At 41.8% G+C, this 18,150-nt stretch overlaps 1 protein-coding gene across 1 annotated transcript in view; it reads right to left on the reverse strand.

Annotated features, from left to right (window-relative positions):
- Positions 1–2,185: 2,185 nt before the first annotated feature.
- Tph2 (tryptophan hydroxylase 2) overlaps positions 2,186–18,150 on the reverse strand; it is a 103,780-nt gene continuing 87,815 nt past the window's right edge. Inside the window, exons 9-11 of the mRNA XM_036169936.1 lie at positions 12,163–12,258; positions 3,231–3,364; positions 2,186–3,106 (exon numbers count right to left, since the gene is read on the reverse strand). Of these exons, the coding sequence (XP_036025829.1) occupies positions 2,932–3,106; positions 3,231–3,364; positions 12,163–12,258 (405 nt within the window). The 3' untranslated portion in view covers positions 2,186–2,931. The remainder of the gene's footprint in view (positions 3,107–3,230; positions 3,365–12,162; positions 12,259–18,150) is intronic.

The raw sequence follows: 18,150 nt of genomic DNA on the forward strand, positions 1-18,150 counted from the left end.
TACAGGCTACCCAGTTAAGAGTTTGAAAGATGGTAGTGATGGCCCAGCTCAAGAGAATTCAGACAGCAACAACATTAGCAGCTGGTCTAGAGACCATTCCTGTGCATGTTCTGGCAAATAATGTGGCTGCCGTCCACCCTGACCTAAGCACTTGCCTGCAGCTAAATTTAGAAGTCCTGGATTAATTTCTCTAGTGGAGATTTCAAGCCTAGTATTGATTCTGTTGTGTAGTTATTAGTAATCCCTTTGATGTGGGTAGATAATGAAAAAGAGCAAGTGGGGCAGAAATACCAAATGTACCGTTCGGAGATGAACAGGACACTGGCAAGTTGACTGCCACAGCTAAAGCTTGTTAACAGTGAAGAGATTAACTCCATTAGTGAGAGCCAAATCTGCATTGGAATAAAGGGAAAGGTGCCCTCAGCACAACACCCAACACAGCTAAGCTTCCAAATTGTATATATATGGTTTAAGGAATTCTATGCTCCTGAAAAGAAATAGCAAACAAAAAAGCCCCCTGCAGATGTGGTTCAAGGGGGCCAGGCTCCATCCCAGGAGGTAGCCAGACCTGTCAGTCTCATCCCTGTGGCCTGGATTGAAAGTCATGACAGATTAAATAAGTAGAAGGATTATGAAATCTTCCAGGTCACAGAGAGTCACTGAGCCAGGAAATGTGTGTGGCAGGGATCTCCCTTCATGGAGACCTTGAGAGGCCATGGCATGAAGGTGTGAAAGTCAAATCTGGATGGAGCTGGAGATCCCAAGATGTTGGAAATGCCAGAATGGGTGAGACATCTGCCAAGGAGAGCAGCAGAGGAGGAGTGGGACCATCCTGAGAGAGACGCATGTTGCAGGCGATAAAGCTGGACACCTAAGCCCTCAGAGATGGGAAATGGAGCTACAGGATAGGGAGTGTGCCCTGCTGGGTTTGATCTTGCTGGATCAGTATTGTTTCACTCTCCCCCCACCCTCCCCACCCCCACCCCCACCCACCCCACCCACCCCACCCCCCCGCCGCACCCAGATCATCCCTTTTGGTAATGCATTATTTTGTAAGTTTGTAATTTGCCTCATGATTTTACAGGTGGTGGCAATTAAGCGATTGCCTTGAGTCTTAGAAGAGACTTCAGATTTGTGGGCTTTTGAATAGCATTGAAACTGAGAGACTCTGAGGACTTCTGAAGTTGGATTAAATGAATTATAATATGGCCACGAGCATCTGGGGGCCAGGGAGTGGAATGGGGTGGTTTAGATGAGGCTGGCTCCATAGGCTCATTGTTTGCATACTTGGTTTTCAGGTGATGGAACTGTTTGGGAAGGATTTAAGAAGTCTTTTGTGTGGGAAGGGATGTGTCACTGGGGAGGAGGCTTTGCGGTTTCATGAGACACATGCCATTCTCTTCCTCTGGCTTGTGGTTTGAGATGTGAGCTTACAACTGTTCCTTACACAGTTCCTTTGTTTTGCCCTCATCCAACCATCGGGAAGGTTAACTAACCCCAGTTTAACACGTTTCTTTCACAAGTGGCCTTGGGCGTGGTGTTTTATTGAAGTAATAGAAAAGTAACTGAGACACTCACCTAGAAGTCATTTTCCTGTCTCTTTCTTCTATACTTCTTCCTGTTCCCATCCTCTCCCACTCCATCTAATCTCTGTACTACCTCCAAACAAAGCAGAATCAGGGAGGTTGTTCAGTGAGGGGAACCTATCCGAAGATTACATTAATTCAGTGGTTCTTCATCTGCTCACTTAGACACTTGTTTTCTTTGTTTTTTATAACAAGGACCACCAGAAATTTGTGGCAAATGACTAGTATTTACCCAGAAATACCCAGACTTTGAGAAAATAAACCACTCCCTACAGATAGGGCCTGTTTTAGGGCTGTTAGATAAATAGATGTCCTGTTGCGGGGAGCAAGTTTCTGTTAATTGATAAGCATTAGTTTTATAAACACTAATATTCATTCTGTGCCAATGCAAACACAAATGTATGCTACAGTGAATTTGTCAGAAGTTCAAAATGAGAGTGCCATGAATTATGACTGTGACCCCCCACCCCCACTGTGCCAAGCTGCAGCAAATTCCTTTGCTTCTCCATGACTCAGTGTCTGAATCTTTGGAATCAGAGATGGTACTTAGATCCCTGTGACATTCGGGAGTCTTAGTCTAAAGAAATGAGTCAGATGCCTGAGATGATAATTCATTTTATTCCAACAATACATTCACAGTCCCAAGATGTTTTCTTTCCCCTTTGTTTAAGCTTTCTAAATAGTCTCAAAGTGTTTCCTTCCAGAACACTTCAGGAAGCTTGCCACAAATCAGTTTCAAACAAGGTCAGTGCAACCTATACATCCTGTTCATAAGAAGTTTTCTTTTCTTGCATGGTATGAATACTCAGTCCAAAATCATTTCAACCACTGTGTTTCTGAACAATTTCTGAAGTAGAATACTACATCTTTTGTTGCTGTAATGAGAAGTTTAAAGTGACCCGAGTTTGTCAGAAATAACACTGATCCTATTGAAAACAGAAACTACGTCCCAACTTGTTTTCATTTTATCTAATGAACACAGAGGAAAAGTCTCAGGTCCAAGGAAGAAAAGGTTAACAACTAGAACTGTGAGATGAATGTCTGCCACAAATGTTAAAGACACAGTTTGTTTAAGTTGCAGTTTGTGCACTAATCAGAGATGTCAAATCTATTTGAGACATTTAACTATATCACCATCTTCCATACGATGAATGGTTATCTGCATGGGTTCCTTAGAGTATTTTTGTATATTAATGCCATAAGTTACAAGGAGGTATAGATATACAGAATTGCATGCTTACTAGCTAACCATGACACAGAAAGTTATTGATGTTGGAAAACACTGATGAATTGTTGCTAAGCCCCCCCAAAAGCTCATGCTGACAACAACACTGGTTTCTAGGCATCAAATCCCCAGATACTGGTTCATTTTATTCAGGGCATCACATACTGTGTTCAAATCGCTGCGTAGGTCCTGCACCACATTTTCAATACTTCTGGTGTCTTTCAGGATTTCAATGCTCTGTGTGTAGGGGTTGAAGTATACTGAGAAGGGACGGGTAATTGACTTTGCAAAGTCCCTGTAGAATAAATGAAAATAGAAGGACACACCATCAGCCACCACTGGTACAAGAAACAGAAAGGAAGAAACAGCCAGAGAAATTTAAAAGTTACTTTCTATAGAAGAAAGAAAAGCAAGTTTACCTCATCTTTTCTTTGGCTTCTTCAAAACTTTCTGAAACAAAATAGACATCTTGGAAAGTGGTGATTAGGCATTCCTGTAAGCAGGTTGTCTTTGGGTCAAAAGCTTTTATGCACGCCTTGTCAGAAAGAGCATGCTGCAAAACATACCACAGAATCCATCAACTCCATTCCAAAATGCTACAGCATCACACTTACTAGCCCAGAATCCACAGAACTGCTCAGTTACTAGTCTACCATGGAGCATAGAACCCTCCCACTGCAGGGTAAATTGGGTAATAGGGAAGGGTTGTTTTGTTTGTTTTACTTCTTTTAGTCTCTTGGAAGTTGAGCTCATGTTATTATTTTATATAAAGTCAGGCAAATTCATGCTGGAGGACAGTTCAGAGCTATCCCCTGACACAAATGGATTTTTAAATCTACACCATGAATAGAAGCAGGTACAGCAGAAATATGCTCCTAAATTTGTTGCTATAAGCAATGTACTGAAATTTCACTTAAATGGCAGAAGTAATAATTACCTGCGCAAAGAGGTAATTGAGACTCTCACTGAACTATTTGTGGACTCATTGGGAGACATTTTGAGGCCAGGTACTGTGTATCAACAGAGATTGGAGTGGGCTTATACATTGGAGGGTGCTTGCAAAGTAATCATTTACCTTCCACAAAGTACAGCAGAGTGATATACAGCAAATAAACATTGCCAGTTGGGGGGCAAAGAACCAATATTAATAGTTATATTTAAGCCCAAAGCAGGCATTTAAAAATAGGAAAGCCAGTATAATTACTCCATGAGCTATCATTGGCCCCATTCGGCTCACCGCATGCCTGCCACTAAGAACATCCAGGAATCTTGAATGACTGTGTCTTCAAGATAAACCCAGTGATATTAAAAGTTAGTGGTCATTCCTTACCCACACCACCTGCCTACTTCTAGATAGTTAATGGATGGTTCTGAAACATAATGTACAGAAGAATCATTGAAGAGTATATGAAACCATAGATACCCAGGCCTTCATTCTATCCAGTAAATCTAAATGAAATCCAGAAATGAGCCATTTTAAAGGCATCCAAGGTGACTCTGACATAAGTGTTTGTGAACTATACTCCTCCTATACATTTTGTTGCTAAGAGGCAGTTTTTGGTAGAAAGGGAGATGGCAAAAATTGTCTTGAACTGAGAATTAGAAAACAGAGGCTGTAGGCCATGTGCTAATTGATGTACCTACTTGTAACCTTGGTAGATCTCTTGACCTATCAGAGCCTCCATTCCCTCAAGGGAGACATTAGATAGATTGGATGGTTCTAAAGACGCTATTGAATGCATCTCCTTGATCCCACCCAAAATGTTTCTCTTCCTCTTTGCCTTCTCAACCAAATAGTGAGAATTTCTTGAAAACTTACAAACCAATGCCCTCCCAATCAACATTCCTGGTGCATTCCCTCCAACAATTTCAAAGTGCATACACTTATTTACAGCCCTTGGTGGGGAAAGGCTCTGTTTTGTTTTGTTTTGTTTTGTTTTTTCCATGTCTGAATATACAATTGAAAAGCCACACTGACATGAACGGAATGGGGCAAAGGGCTTGTGATTTGTTTTTCCACAAAAAATTCTGTTGTCCAGATCAATGCATATATGAATCATGGAATGTAGAGGACCTTCAGCATGAAGTCATTCTTTTTCTGGAGCATAGAACAACATCATTCTGAGGCAGAAGGTCATCGCACCTACAAATGCACTTTTGCAGAGCCCAGCACAGTGAACATCGGGCACATTTGGTTCCACATGACCAATAAATCCTGTCCACATTTTCCAAACAACTTCACAGTTTTACCAAACAAAATGTCTTTTGATGAGAGCTATTGCCCCTTTGCAAAGAACTGGCTTCCTGTTGGCTTGCTGTGGTTTTCAGAATTAGAAGTTGCTTTCTTTGCGGCCATCTACTATGATTACATGTAACTGATATGTTACTCAAATTGTCCATTCATCCATGGGTACACATTGAAGGAAGGACACGGACTGACCCAGTGTCCTCAGTCTATCTATGCTCTCCCCTGCTCTGGGAGGTAGAGGCAAACTGTTAGCAACTCAGGCTATAGGAACAATTAAAGCCATGGGTCCTTGGGACATCTCTGCTGAGTCAAACACTTTCCACAGAGTTGAGGACAAGCACAAGAGGAAATGAAACTCATCAGTGAAACTATCAGTCTCCGAAGTCTCTAGAAGACTTTAGCAACTAGTCAGTGTGTGTACAAGGTACCTTCACCATGTGTGTATTCAACACCAATGACTGAAAACAGTGCAGGTTCTGAAACATTCATCATGGGGCTATTGCACTGACTCTCCAGATGTCTGCATTCATTCATTTTAGTAGGGAAAGAGGATTACAGTATATCAAGGGAATTCTCAGAGGACAGGGTGCCCTGCCATAGACTTCAAAGGAAAAAAAAAAAAAAAAAAAAAAAAAAAAAAAAAAAACATGAGCATACAGCTAACAGCTTAAGGCAAACTGTTAGGTACTATATATGGCACATATAACACTTAAGTGAAAATTGGGAGTTGACTGGATTTTGTTGTTGTTTGTTTGGTTGGTTGGTTGGTTGGTTGGTTAGTTGGTTCGTTAGTTGGTTGGTTAGTTGGTTGGTTGGTTGGTTAGTTGGTTGGTTAGTTGCTTTTTATTTAAAGATGGGTTTCATTATGTAGCCCAGGCTGACCAGCACTGTCCTCCCGCCTCAGCTTCCCAAGTGTGGGGATTACAGGAAAGCACCACACAGACCCAGCAGAGGAAGTTAACTGTTTTAAATGCTCATTTAAATAATTTAAATAAATTGTGATTTATTCTCAGGAACTGTATATGATACTCTGTGTGTGTGTGTGTGTGTGTGTGTGTGTGTTATTATGGTTCACCAGGGCATCTCCATCCATAAAGCATGAAGCCAGGGCTAGCTGCCTCTTGTCTATTAACAAATGTGAGGACATTATTAATAGCTATGGATTAGCCTGAGTTGAGGTAGCAGCCAGTAAATGAGACTATTATAGACTACAGGGACTTTCGAATTTGGACTGAATGCATTTTTTGCATTATGATATGACTACAGGCCTTTAGGGGCCAGGGAATGGAATGTGGTTGTTTGAAAGAAAATGGCCCCCAAAGGGAGTGGCATTAATGGAAGTGTGGCTTGTTGGAGTAGGTACAGCCTTGTTGGAGGAAGTGTGTCACTGTAGAGGATGTGCTTTGAGGTCTCATATATGTTCAAGATACCACTCAGTGAAACAGATCACTTTCTCTTACCTGCAAGATGTAGGACTCTCAGCTACTTCTCCAGCACCATGTCTGTCTGTATGCTATGATGTCCCATCATGATGATAATGGACTGAATTTCTGAACTGTAAGTGAGCCACCCCAATTAAATGTTTTCCCTTATAAGAGTTGCTGTGGTCATGGTGTCTCTTCACAGCAGTAGAAACCCTAAGACACTGATAGATAATAATGCAAGATAATTCAGAGCATACATCTTAACCTTGGAGTTTAAATTTGGTTCCTTTCCTTCAAATGCAATTTGAGGGAACTAATGGACTCTAGAACCCAAGGTTGTGGTCAGAATTAAATGGGGAATGTATGCAAATGGCTAGCTAGCATGGGAAGTGCTCAACACAATTAGTTATCATTCCTAATTCAGTCCAGACAAGATTATTAGTATCCACATGTGCTGCCCAGTAAGCATTTCCTCCCTCTCCCCCAGGGGTCTAGAACCTGTAGGGAAAGAATGGCCCCACATATGAGACATACAAGACCCACACTGCAGTCATGCCTGTTCTGGCACATCAGCCTGGCATCTTCTTTCCTCTCAGACATCCCTTTATGCAGTGACACAGAGGTATTATCTCAACTACTCTAGATGTAAACCCTGTGATCCTCACTCTCTATATCAGGACTGGTTAAATTTTGAAGGAAAAAAAAATCCTAAGTGTGAAGCCAGATTTATGGGTAATTTGGGTCCTAGATTCCAAATAAGGTTTTGCAAAGATTCCTACGTTCACAGCACAGTCACCTTTTCCCACATCAGAACAACAAATAGGTGGATTTCAATATGTATATGTGCACTATGCATGCACATAGGTAATATTCTTTGAGTCTCATTAACATACTCACCAAAGCCTCCAGCAACTGAGGGACCAACATCAGGTCAATGGTTGCCACAGTATAAAATGTTTCAGTGCAGTAGATAACTTCCTTTGAAACTACAGGATGTTCACATGGGGATTATGATAATGCTATTAATTAAAGCCGTCCCTACATGGGATCGATATCCCTATTGCCAAGTTCAGCAATGTTCATCACACTTAATTTTCCTCAGTGATGCTAGGATGTTCTTGGTTTGAATAAGCTACATGGGCAAGGGAGCGGCCTCCTTCTTTGGCAGACACAGCTGAGGAGTTTCCATCCCTCAGTAGTCCTCCAGCATTTTCTCTATCATTACTAACAGTGCCCCCACCCCACTCCCCACCTTCAAGAACGGAAGGGAATGGGAAGGGAGGCTTGAGCTGCCCAGTAAGGGCAGAGAGCTCGGCAGCTGAGTCCACTGACCTTCCAGGTAACCTCAGAAAACCTGCGAAGCCCTGGAGGCTCTCCTCCATAGCCTGGCAGTAATTCTGACCACTTCCCAGCAACAGCTGAAAGTGGCAATAAATACAAATGATCATAATAAATAGAAAGCTGTTTGGAGAATGCTGATTAACAGCTATATAAAGGTAAAACCAGTAATTCACCATGCAAGAACATCCTAACACTAAAGCCAAAAAAATAAAAATAAAAATAAATAAAAAAAAAAAACCACCGGTAATCAAATTTGTTTAAACTTGAAACACAAAAGAGGTACATTTATATGCAATATTCCAGCAATTACTGTAGAGTGGATGCCAAGGCCACCTAATCTTGCCCTGAAAGGAATAAAGAACTGAAACTCACTCTTATCCCTGAAAAAGAGCAGAAATTGCCTTTCACTTTTGAAATAGATTAATTTCTTTCTTTTTTTTTTTTTTTTTTTTGAGGCGGGGGGGGCGGGGTCAAGACAGGGTTTTTCTGTGTAGCTTTGGTGCTTGTCCTGGAGCTCACTCTGTAGACCAGGCTGGCCTCAAACTCACAGAGATCCACCTGGCTCTGCCTCCCAAGTGCTGAGACTAAAAGTGTGCCCCACCACGCCCGGCTAAAATTAATTTTTTAAAGGCAGGGCTCACCCTTGACTGTTGGGAGTCACTTCCTCGCCACCTACCACCGTTTGACTGTGCAATGTGCCTCCACAGGCTTGTGTGTTTCAACACTTAGTGTCTGGTGGTGGCACTGTTTGGGGAGGCATGGAACTTTCAGGAAGTGGAGCCTAGTTGGGAGGAAGTGAATCACTGGTCAGTAGTGTTGAAGGTTGTAGCCCCACAGGGAGATAGGAACAAGGATCATCACCATCTCCCTCCGCCATAGTCTTTGGACATTCCTACCACCAGGCCTTCCCCAGAAGACATACAGTTTCCCCTTAAACCTGAGCCAAATGAACTCTCTCCTTCCTTAAGTTGCTTTAGCGAGGTGACAAGGAAAAGTAACTAATCCCCAACCCAGAGTGAACCAACTCCACTGTTGGCTCCCCAACATGATAACCCCTTTCTCAGAACTTTCCTACAAGACTCTGTGTGTCACAGCTTGGCCCATTAGTTTGGGGCTTATGGAAGAAATTAATAAGCAAGGAAGTAATTAAGGAAAAAATAATAGACTCTACTGTTAGGTCAACTGCAGGATGGAGAGAAAAAGTGTGACGTGAAAGACACATGCTAGACAGTGAGTAAAAGGCAGCCAGTTATCCTGTTTTTAACCTGCTTTTCAAAGTTCATTTTCCAGATGACTCAGTTCATGATTAACTGTTCTCTAAAATGATGGGAAATGCAGAAAATCCCCCCTTCCCGAGCTTTTGGAGTTCCAACCAGTAATGTCAACCATCATGGTGTGGGTAGTTTTTAATCAGATTTCTGCTAGCTTTCATAAGATTTTCCATATTTGCTTTATGTCTGTCTCTAAAAGAAAAATCAAGTGCTTTTTTTTATGAAGAAAAAAAATCAAAGTCCTCCTTCAAACTACAGATACCCCTCTTGGAAACACTTGGCCAGTTCTAAAGAGCAGCATCTATGCCCACAGGAAAATTATAGCACAAATCTTAGAAGTTTTATGTTCCAAGAGAAAAGGTGAATTGTGTGTACTTAGATAAAAGTTATGAAGACTATACCAAAGCCTCCAGAAACTTAGGGAACCTTGTTAGGGCATCAGTTGGAGTAGCAGAAAATACTTTACTGCAATAGATAACTTCATTCAAAATTGTGAGGATATTGATACAAGAATTATGATAATGGTTTTAATAAAGCCATCCCTACATTCAGTCTAGAATCACAGTATCTTTCTTCAAACAAAAAAAAAATAAGATATTCAAGGGATTGGAGATGGCTCAGAGTGCTTGCTGCTCTTTCAGAGGATGGGAGAAAAGTTCATAACCCCTGGGAGGTCTGATACCCTCTCTGACTTCCATGAACACCTGGACTCATGTGCACATGCATACACACACATACAAACATAGTTGTGTAAGTATTTAAATGAGCTGTGAAATGTTCTGAGCACTCACAGGAACGAGACAGACAGGAAAGAGAGGGGCTGCTAAGGAAAATTCCAGTGTTCTGTATTCTCTGTGAACAGTTAGAAGGTATGACTTGTAAAAAGAACATCTGAATTGTAAAAAGGGTCCAAAACAGCAATAATGGGGATGCTGGAGTGTTGAAATCTGAGACTGGAAGAATGCTAATGACCAGAGGTGATGGACCTGAACAGGATGTTGCACGCAGACAATGCCCTTTGCTGTACATATTTCTAGCTGATTTCCATTTCTAGATGATTCTGTCCACACCAGTCAAAACAAAAACAACAGATTCACCCCAATGCTGCCTACACATGCCTCATTAACCAGACCAGGAGACCCTGTCAAAAGTTGGGGGCCATGAGAGAGATTTGTTTCTTTTGTTTGTAGAATAACTTATAAACCATCTGAAGAGAATGTAAATAGATGTAGCTCAGGGAGTTTGGTTTTCTGACTTTCTCAGGAGAACCAAGAAGAGGTCTTAGAGGGCGTGGACTTATAGGGTATGATGTCCTATTATTGCTGTAGGCTTTGGCCACTGTACTAACATTAAATGTAATATTATTATTGATGGGTTTTTCTAAGAGCCAGCAATATGGCTCAGCAAGTAAAAGGGCTTGCTCAATGTCCCTGCCAACCTGAGTATCACCCTCAGAACCACATGGTGGAAGGAGAGAACCAACTCCTCAAAGTTGCTTTCTGACCACACATGTACTGTGGAATGCACACACATACACACACATGCACACACATGCACACACATACACACACATGCAGGGTTTTGACGGAAGCCGATGTGTTACACACCCCGTTGGTCCATTGCTCATGTGTGCATCCTATCCTTTCCTAAGCCACCCTGCTGATTCCTCAGGACTCACTGTGGAGCAACAAGACTCTCCTCGGAAAGCCTTTCTCAAGCATGGCCTGTGATGTGCTAGACCCAGTTGTCACACTTTTTCTATTATTTGCTTGGTTGTTTATCTGGCACTAGGTGTCAAGTCCTGGATGATAAGAGCCTCGGCCTGTTGAACCTGGAGCTCTGAGACTACAGTCTGCACTGCCTGCACTTGGGTCTGGCTCTAGCACATTAGTGTGTAGGTTAGGCAAGGGCTGTAATGGCTTTCCTCAGCTGTCGCGTCTCTAACAATAATGACATCGGGTTCTTATAGGGACTGAGTTAGTATGTTCCAAAATCCTAAACTCTGTTTAAGAATTTGATAACTTCTGGTGTCCTTTTCTTTGGATTCATGTTCTTCATCATTCTCTGTCTCTTGATTCCCAGTATCTGGCAGGGTGCATGCCACCTGTAAGCATCCAGTGAAGGTTTTTAGGAGTGAATAAATTATCTAATTAATGAAGTTATAAAACTACGGACTCGATAAAACTGCAGTGAGATTGCATCTTTTGAGACTACAAATAAGCAAAACATTCCAGTAGCAACTCATTTCCCAATTGTATTATACAACAGCGATCAATGCTGAAGAGAACACCCTAAGCTAGTCTCTAATCCTCATCTTAGACTGAATAATCAAGGAAAGATTAAGTTATTGTGAGTATAATTTCCAGATTGTACATCATATTGCCTTCTAAAGGAATCAAAACTTACTAGAATGTTAAAATTATCAGAATGCTCCAGAGCCCACCATTTCCAAATAAATGATCATTTTACTATTTAAGGGGGAAAAAAAAACAATTTCTAAGCATCAGAAATACATGCCTCCCTGACACTGTGCTTATTCAGCTTGTTTTCTCTTAAACTGCTGATAAGCACAAGTATTTTAATTGCATTAATTTTGGAGAAGATGGAATATCCTCAAACTCCTCTTTGAGAGGTAGAAGTCGATGGAGCAATGAAGGACAAGAAAACGAAAGTTGCAAAGCCAGACTTGCATCCCATGCAAGTGTCAATCAGGAGCATCCCATGCAAGTGTCAATCAGGAGCATCCCTGTTAACTCACTGCCCATTTTTCAGCACTAAATTTAGGTCAGCCATTTGTTTCCCAGCATTGGAGCACACATTTGTCATTCCTGTTGATTTGGGCACATGGCTGCTCATCCATTTGAGTCACACCACCAACCCAGAATGGCTTGACCCATTTTCAGAGGTGCAAAAAGTTAGGTCAGCACCCACATCTGAGGTGCCAGATCCTCTGTATTAAATATGTATGGAGAGCTGTGAGTAGAAATGTTCAGACCAAAAAATCAATATCTTCCATGACCTTGAACCAGTTTGCTTGGGAAGGATATTTTCATTCACAGCTTCATACCTTCAATTCTCCAATGGAGGAAAGTAGCCCTGCTCCATATGCTCGCAGTTGACCTTCTTGCTTGCAAAGGCCAAACTCGATTGTGAAGAAATAACACTGGAAAAAAAAAAAAAGATGGACACACGTTCAGTGAACTGGTCAACAGGTTCCTTCACAGAATAAAATGGCACCCAAAATAAAATGTTGCACTGTACATAATTGCCTTAAATTTTTAAATAAATTTAAATCAGGAGTATTTATTATAATCCATTCTCTTGCTGAATAACCCTGCCCTTGTTTACATACCTCAACAAACTTCTGTTTAATTTCAGCACATAATTTTTGCAAGTTTTTTATAATTAATATTTTAAATAATAATCTTGCCCTCAGTTGAAAGAATATAGGAAAATTATACACCACTAGGAGTCTTGTGATTCATATATTCAGAAACTTTATGGATCAAAACATATCTCCTCTAATAATTTTAAAGTTATAAATTATAAAGTTATAAAGTTGTAAGTGAGTACATCTTAGTGATACTCCACAATAATATGGTTCTTGCACCTACCAAATTGTGGCATAAATAAGAAGATACGGAAAGATGAGTTGGAATCTAGTCATCTCAAACATATTTTTTCATCTGTTTATATGATTCCAAAGACATGTATTCAGCTGGAGCAATGACTCAGAGAGTAGAGAGCCTCCTGAACACACACAAGAACCTGACTTTGGATCCCCAGCACTCACATAACAGCTAGGCATGGAAGCACACTTCAGTAACCCCACACGAGGGGAGCCAGTCAGATCCCAGGATCTCACTGGCCAGCCAGTCCAGGGAAAAGATGAACTTCAGATTCAATGAGCCCCTATCTTAAAAAACCAAAGTGGGACAATAGTACAGGAAAATGCCCAACATCAACTTCTGGCCCGCACACATGAGCAAGCACACTCATGCACATAATTACATACAAAACACACCAAAAAACAAATACGCAAATAAGCCTTTGTTAATGGCATTTGTTGAAAGCCTACTAGGTGCCAGTGCTTGGGAGAGAAATAAAAGAGAGATCAGGAATACAAATATGTACTTACCAATCTATCAAAACTACAATGGATGTTTTTAGTAAAATCTTAAATGCATACTAACGTATGCATATGTGTATGCATGTGTATGCATTTTCTTAAAAAAAAAAAAAAAGGACACAGTTGAGTGGGTTTAGAAGGAGAATCTGGGAGGAGCTGGGGAAGGGGTGAATGTAAGTAAAATGCATTGTACAAGGTTCTCCAAGAAGTAATAAAAGAGGAGAAAAAAAATAGTAGAATCTGCAGTTACTGCTGTTGGGTTCAAGAAATCAACCTGGACAGAAAAATGTCTGCTGCACAACTAACAAAACCCACAGTGTTGTTGCAAGGGGCTGAAATCACACTGTTTTTTTCCTCTAATAGAAAAGTGAGAAGCTAGCAACACGTAATAAGAATTGAATCAAATTAGCACTGTCCTGCGTCCGTGGCGCTAGGGCAAGGAAGGTGTTGAGAAAAAGAACTTAAACACTCCTGAAACTGGGCAGAAAATAATTTCTAGCCCATGGCAGCTTGCTCTATTTATATCCAAGGGTTGAGATGTCCTTTGATTCTGAAGGGTTTTGTTTGCTTTTTAATGCAAGGATAACCTCTGAGTGGAGTGGTCCCATGCTCTGCACAACTGAGTTGCACCCAAAGGACTGGCCACTTCTGAGCCACGGAGCATCACCTCCAGAAGCAAAGCCTCCCTGCAGATTCAACTGCCGACGAGGTCAAAATTATAGTCCATGCCACCAACAACTCATCTGCTATGTCTTCCAATACACCTCCCTAGACTGTCCCACATTTTCTTTGTTTTCTAATCTTCTGCTTTTTGACAACTCTGGGGCACTTTTACGCATCATCTCCACACTGAAATATAAGCTCTATACAGAAAGTATTACTTTCCATTCCTTAAAAGCAATGGAAATTCTAGCTCCTTTGACGCTTTAGACTACATCATTCTTTGTTTGGGGAGGTTATCCTATGTGTTGTTATAGGATGCTTAGCACCATTCTAGGTACTGATAAAAGTCCCCCACCCTCAGGATTTTTAGCAGCTCCATAATGTGGCTGTTCTGCTTGGTTTTGTCAACTTGACACCAACCTTAAATCTATCTCAGAAAATGGACTTTTAATTGAGAAAAATGCCTCCCTAGAGTTGCCTGGAGGCAAGTCAGTGGGGCATTTCTTGACTGATGATTGATTGTGGGTAGTGTCACTCCTTGGTGCTGTAAGAAAGGAGACTGAGCAAGCCAGATGGAGCAAGCCAGTAAGCAGCACTCTTCCATGGCTTCTACACCAGCTCCTGCCTCCAGGCTCCTGCCGTGAGTTCCCACCCTGCCTTCCTTAAAAAATAACTACAAGCTGTAAGATTAAATAAATCCTTTTTTTCCCAAGTTGCTTTTGGTTATGATAGCAATAGAACCTCTAAGACAGTGGCTTTTTATTAAAACTTCTCTATAAAGAATTTGCAAATAAAAAACATCACATGTGCCAGGCAGTGGTGGCGCACACCCTTAATCCCACCCAGCACTTGGGAGGCAGAGCCAGGTAGATCTCTGTGAGTTTGAGACCAGCCTGGTCTACAGAGCGAGATCCAGGACAGGCACCAAAACTACACAGAGAAACCCCGTCCCAGAAAAAAAAAATCACATGCTAAAATTAACCAGACCCAAAGTCTGTCATCTCAATGAACTTCTATATAGTTACAACAGTTATGGAGCATCACACTGGATTTTACACTTTTGCTACTGGCTATATTTTTTAAAGATTTATTTACTCATATATTTTATGTGTATGAGTGCTCTGTCTTCATGCACATCATAAGAAGGATTCAGATCCCATTATAGATAGTTGTTGGCCACCATTTGGTTGCTGGGAATTGAACTCAGGACCTCTGGAAGAATACTCAAGTGCTCTTAATTGCTGAGCCATCTCTCCAGCCTCTGCTATTGACTATGATCTTATGCCCAGTTCACCATGAAATGTTAACAGCTACATGAGAACATGTGTTTTCCAGTCAAAGAACCACAAAATGATAATCCAAATGCCTCTGGAAATATGAATGAAACTGTTTTCAGGGCCTTTGTGCCTATTATTCCCTCTGGCATGCTGGATGCTCTACTCTCTAGGTATTCATATAGTGGTCATTTTTGTTTCTCACTCAAAAGTTGGTTTGTTAAAAGGATTGCAACTTAAAAGTCTAGTCGTTGAGGACTTCCCTGACCACAAAAGCAGTCATGCTTTCTACCTAGTCTCTGACCAACATGTTACATGATGAACATCTTGCCCTTGATGTTACCCTATCCATTGACTTTGGTTGCCCTTGCTGCCCATGTCACTTGGTAGCATGAGCTGTGATCAGATCAGAGACTCACTTCTAGCTTCAAACTTTTAGCATTTAAACCAGAATCTAGCATAACATAATTGCTAGAAATATCTGTCGAGCAGGTGACTGAGTCCACAGATGGAAGTCACGGTCAGAAGGGATGCAGTCACATAGCTAAGAAGAAGTGGCTTCCAGACTGCAACCCAGGTTCCTTGGTGGGTTTGTTTTCTTTTATTTCATAGAAGACATACACATCTAACGTGTCATTCATTTGCTGATCCATTCGCTCTATACCCACCAATACTCAGCAAGCTCTTATAGTGTTTCAGGAATTATTATAAATCAATCAGGAATGGTACTGCATCCCTAGGAACATTTTGTCTGTTAAAACTGAGCTCTGCAATGGTAAAGCACTTGCCTAGCAAGTGCAAGGCCCAAGGTTCGATCCTCAGCTCAAAAAAAAAAAAAAATCAGAAGCGAACTTCTGCCATCCAGGGTTCCCCCATTGTACTGTAAGCCTGTATTTAAGACCTCCTCCCTCCTTCAATAAATGGCATTCAACATTCAAAAAAAAGAAGAAGAGGGCGTCAAGAACATGATGGGGAAACCCACAGAGACAGCTGACTGGTGCTAGTTGGAGCTCACTGACTCTGGACTGACAGCTCAGGAGCCTACATGGGACCAAACTAGGCCCGCTGAATGTGGGTGACAGCTATGTGGCTTGATCTGTTAGTGGGGTCCCTGGCAGAAGGACCAGGACGTATCCCAGGTTCATGAACTGGCTTTTTGGAGCCCATTCCCTGTGGTGGGATACCTTGCTCAGCCTTGATACAATGGAGAGGGGCTAGGCTCTCCTTCAACTTAGTATGCCAGACTTTGTTGACTACCATGGGAGGCCTTACCCACTCTGAGGAGTGGATGGGGGCAGAGTGGGAGGGAGGTGAGGAGGCGGGAGAAGGGGAGGGAGGGGGAACTGGGGTTGGTATGCAAAGTGAAAAAAAATTAATAAATAAACATATTTAATAATTTTTAAAAAGAGAGAAACAGAAAAAAAAACTGAGCTCTGTCCTCAGTGCCATGGGGGGAGGGGATGTTGCAGACAGGGGACACACACAGAATGGGGATGTCAGGACATTAGAAGTCACTCTCACTGAGGTCTCCTGAGAACAACAAACCTAAGAGTTGTCTGCGTGTTAATGGTTAAAAATAAAGCCCTCAGGTCTGTCTGCCAACCAAACAACTGTGCACAAACATCCTGAGCACAGTGAAGCCCCGTGCTCATATATCCACGGAGAAGCCCAGAAGACATGTGGTAATCCAGCCCTTCCATTTCACAAAACGGAAAACGTAAGCAGATGAGTGATTTATATCCAGGCCTCGTCTCCACAGTGACATTCACAAGATCTAGAGCTCAGTGTTTTACAGAGCTCGACATCAGCATCTGCCATCGTTTAAGGCTTCTAAATAAAAAATTAGCAGGTGTGTGATTTTCCTTTATGGCCAAATGTTGGGGAAATGAGAGTCCAAAACAAGGAAACTGGAAGCTCCTGGTGTCTTCTTAGAGTGCCTTTGGTTTGCCTCCCTGGTTCATCTTGCATTTTTAGCTCGCCACATAACATCCTTGGAACCCTAACGTTGAATATAGAATACTTTGTTGTCATAGTCAAAGTATCCAAAACACGCATATGGAGCCAACGATGGGAGCATTTAGGTCAGCTATTAAGTGCATTTTTTCATTTCCCTCACATTACATCACTTGTCTACATAATACATGGCCACAGCTATCATCCAAATCAAAACAGGCCGGAGAGCCTCTGAGAAAAATCTGGCTGGACCAACCTCAGCTTCTTCCCCTGGACTTGCCCTTCTGTTTGATTTTACAGCAAGAATTAAGAAGGCCTGCCTTGGTTTGACAAAAGCTCCCAAAGTTGAGTGATGGATTATCCAGTGTATCTTTACCTAATATGCTTCTAGAAGCAGAATAGCCTCCAAGGGAAGAGCCCTGTGCATCTCCCTTCCCAGGGCTCTGATGCTCTCTGGCCCCTTTACCTCATCTGGGAGTCTCTCCAAAAGCTCTGCCCTTATAGAGCTCCATCTGTTCCTTCTCTGCCTGCCTTTCCCCTTTTGGCTCCCCTGCATCCATCAGCAAAGAAAGGCCCTGGATGCAGCTTCTGCAGCCTGCTCTCCTCGGAGAACCAGACCTTTTGCTCTTGAGACCGTTTTTCCCATTTTCAGCTCTGCGTGTGGCTGACAAATGATAAGTAATGGTGAATTACATCCAGAACCCAAGTGTTGGCAAAATTTGAATTAGGGACTTGCTTGGGATGCTTCTCTGTTTCCAATAGTGAATACCTCTGTCACATTGAAGGAGGGACTGATTATGCATGCCTACTGCCTGGCTTCATATGCAAAGCCAGCTTCCATACTTGAACTGGATGACCCTCTGGAAATGTCCTAGAGTTCAAGAATAACTAATTGCTTCCAGAAATTTTAAGAAAAACATTTATTTTCTTCATAGAATTCTCCAGATGTGGATCTGTAACATGGTCCCTTGAGATTTTCCAAACAAATATCCTACCTATTATCAGAAAATAAATATGCATAAGGTGAAGAGAGAAA

The sequence above is a fragment of the Onychomys torridus genome, chromosome 20, assembly GCF_903995425.1.
Source record: "Onychomys torridus chromosome 20, mOncTor1.1, whole genome shotgun sequence".
NCBI lineage: Eukaryota > Metazoa > Chordata > Mammalia > Rodentia > Cricetidae > Onychomys > Onychomys torridus.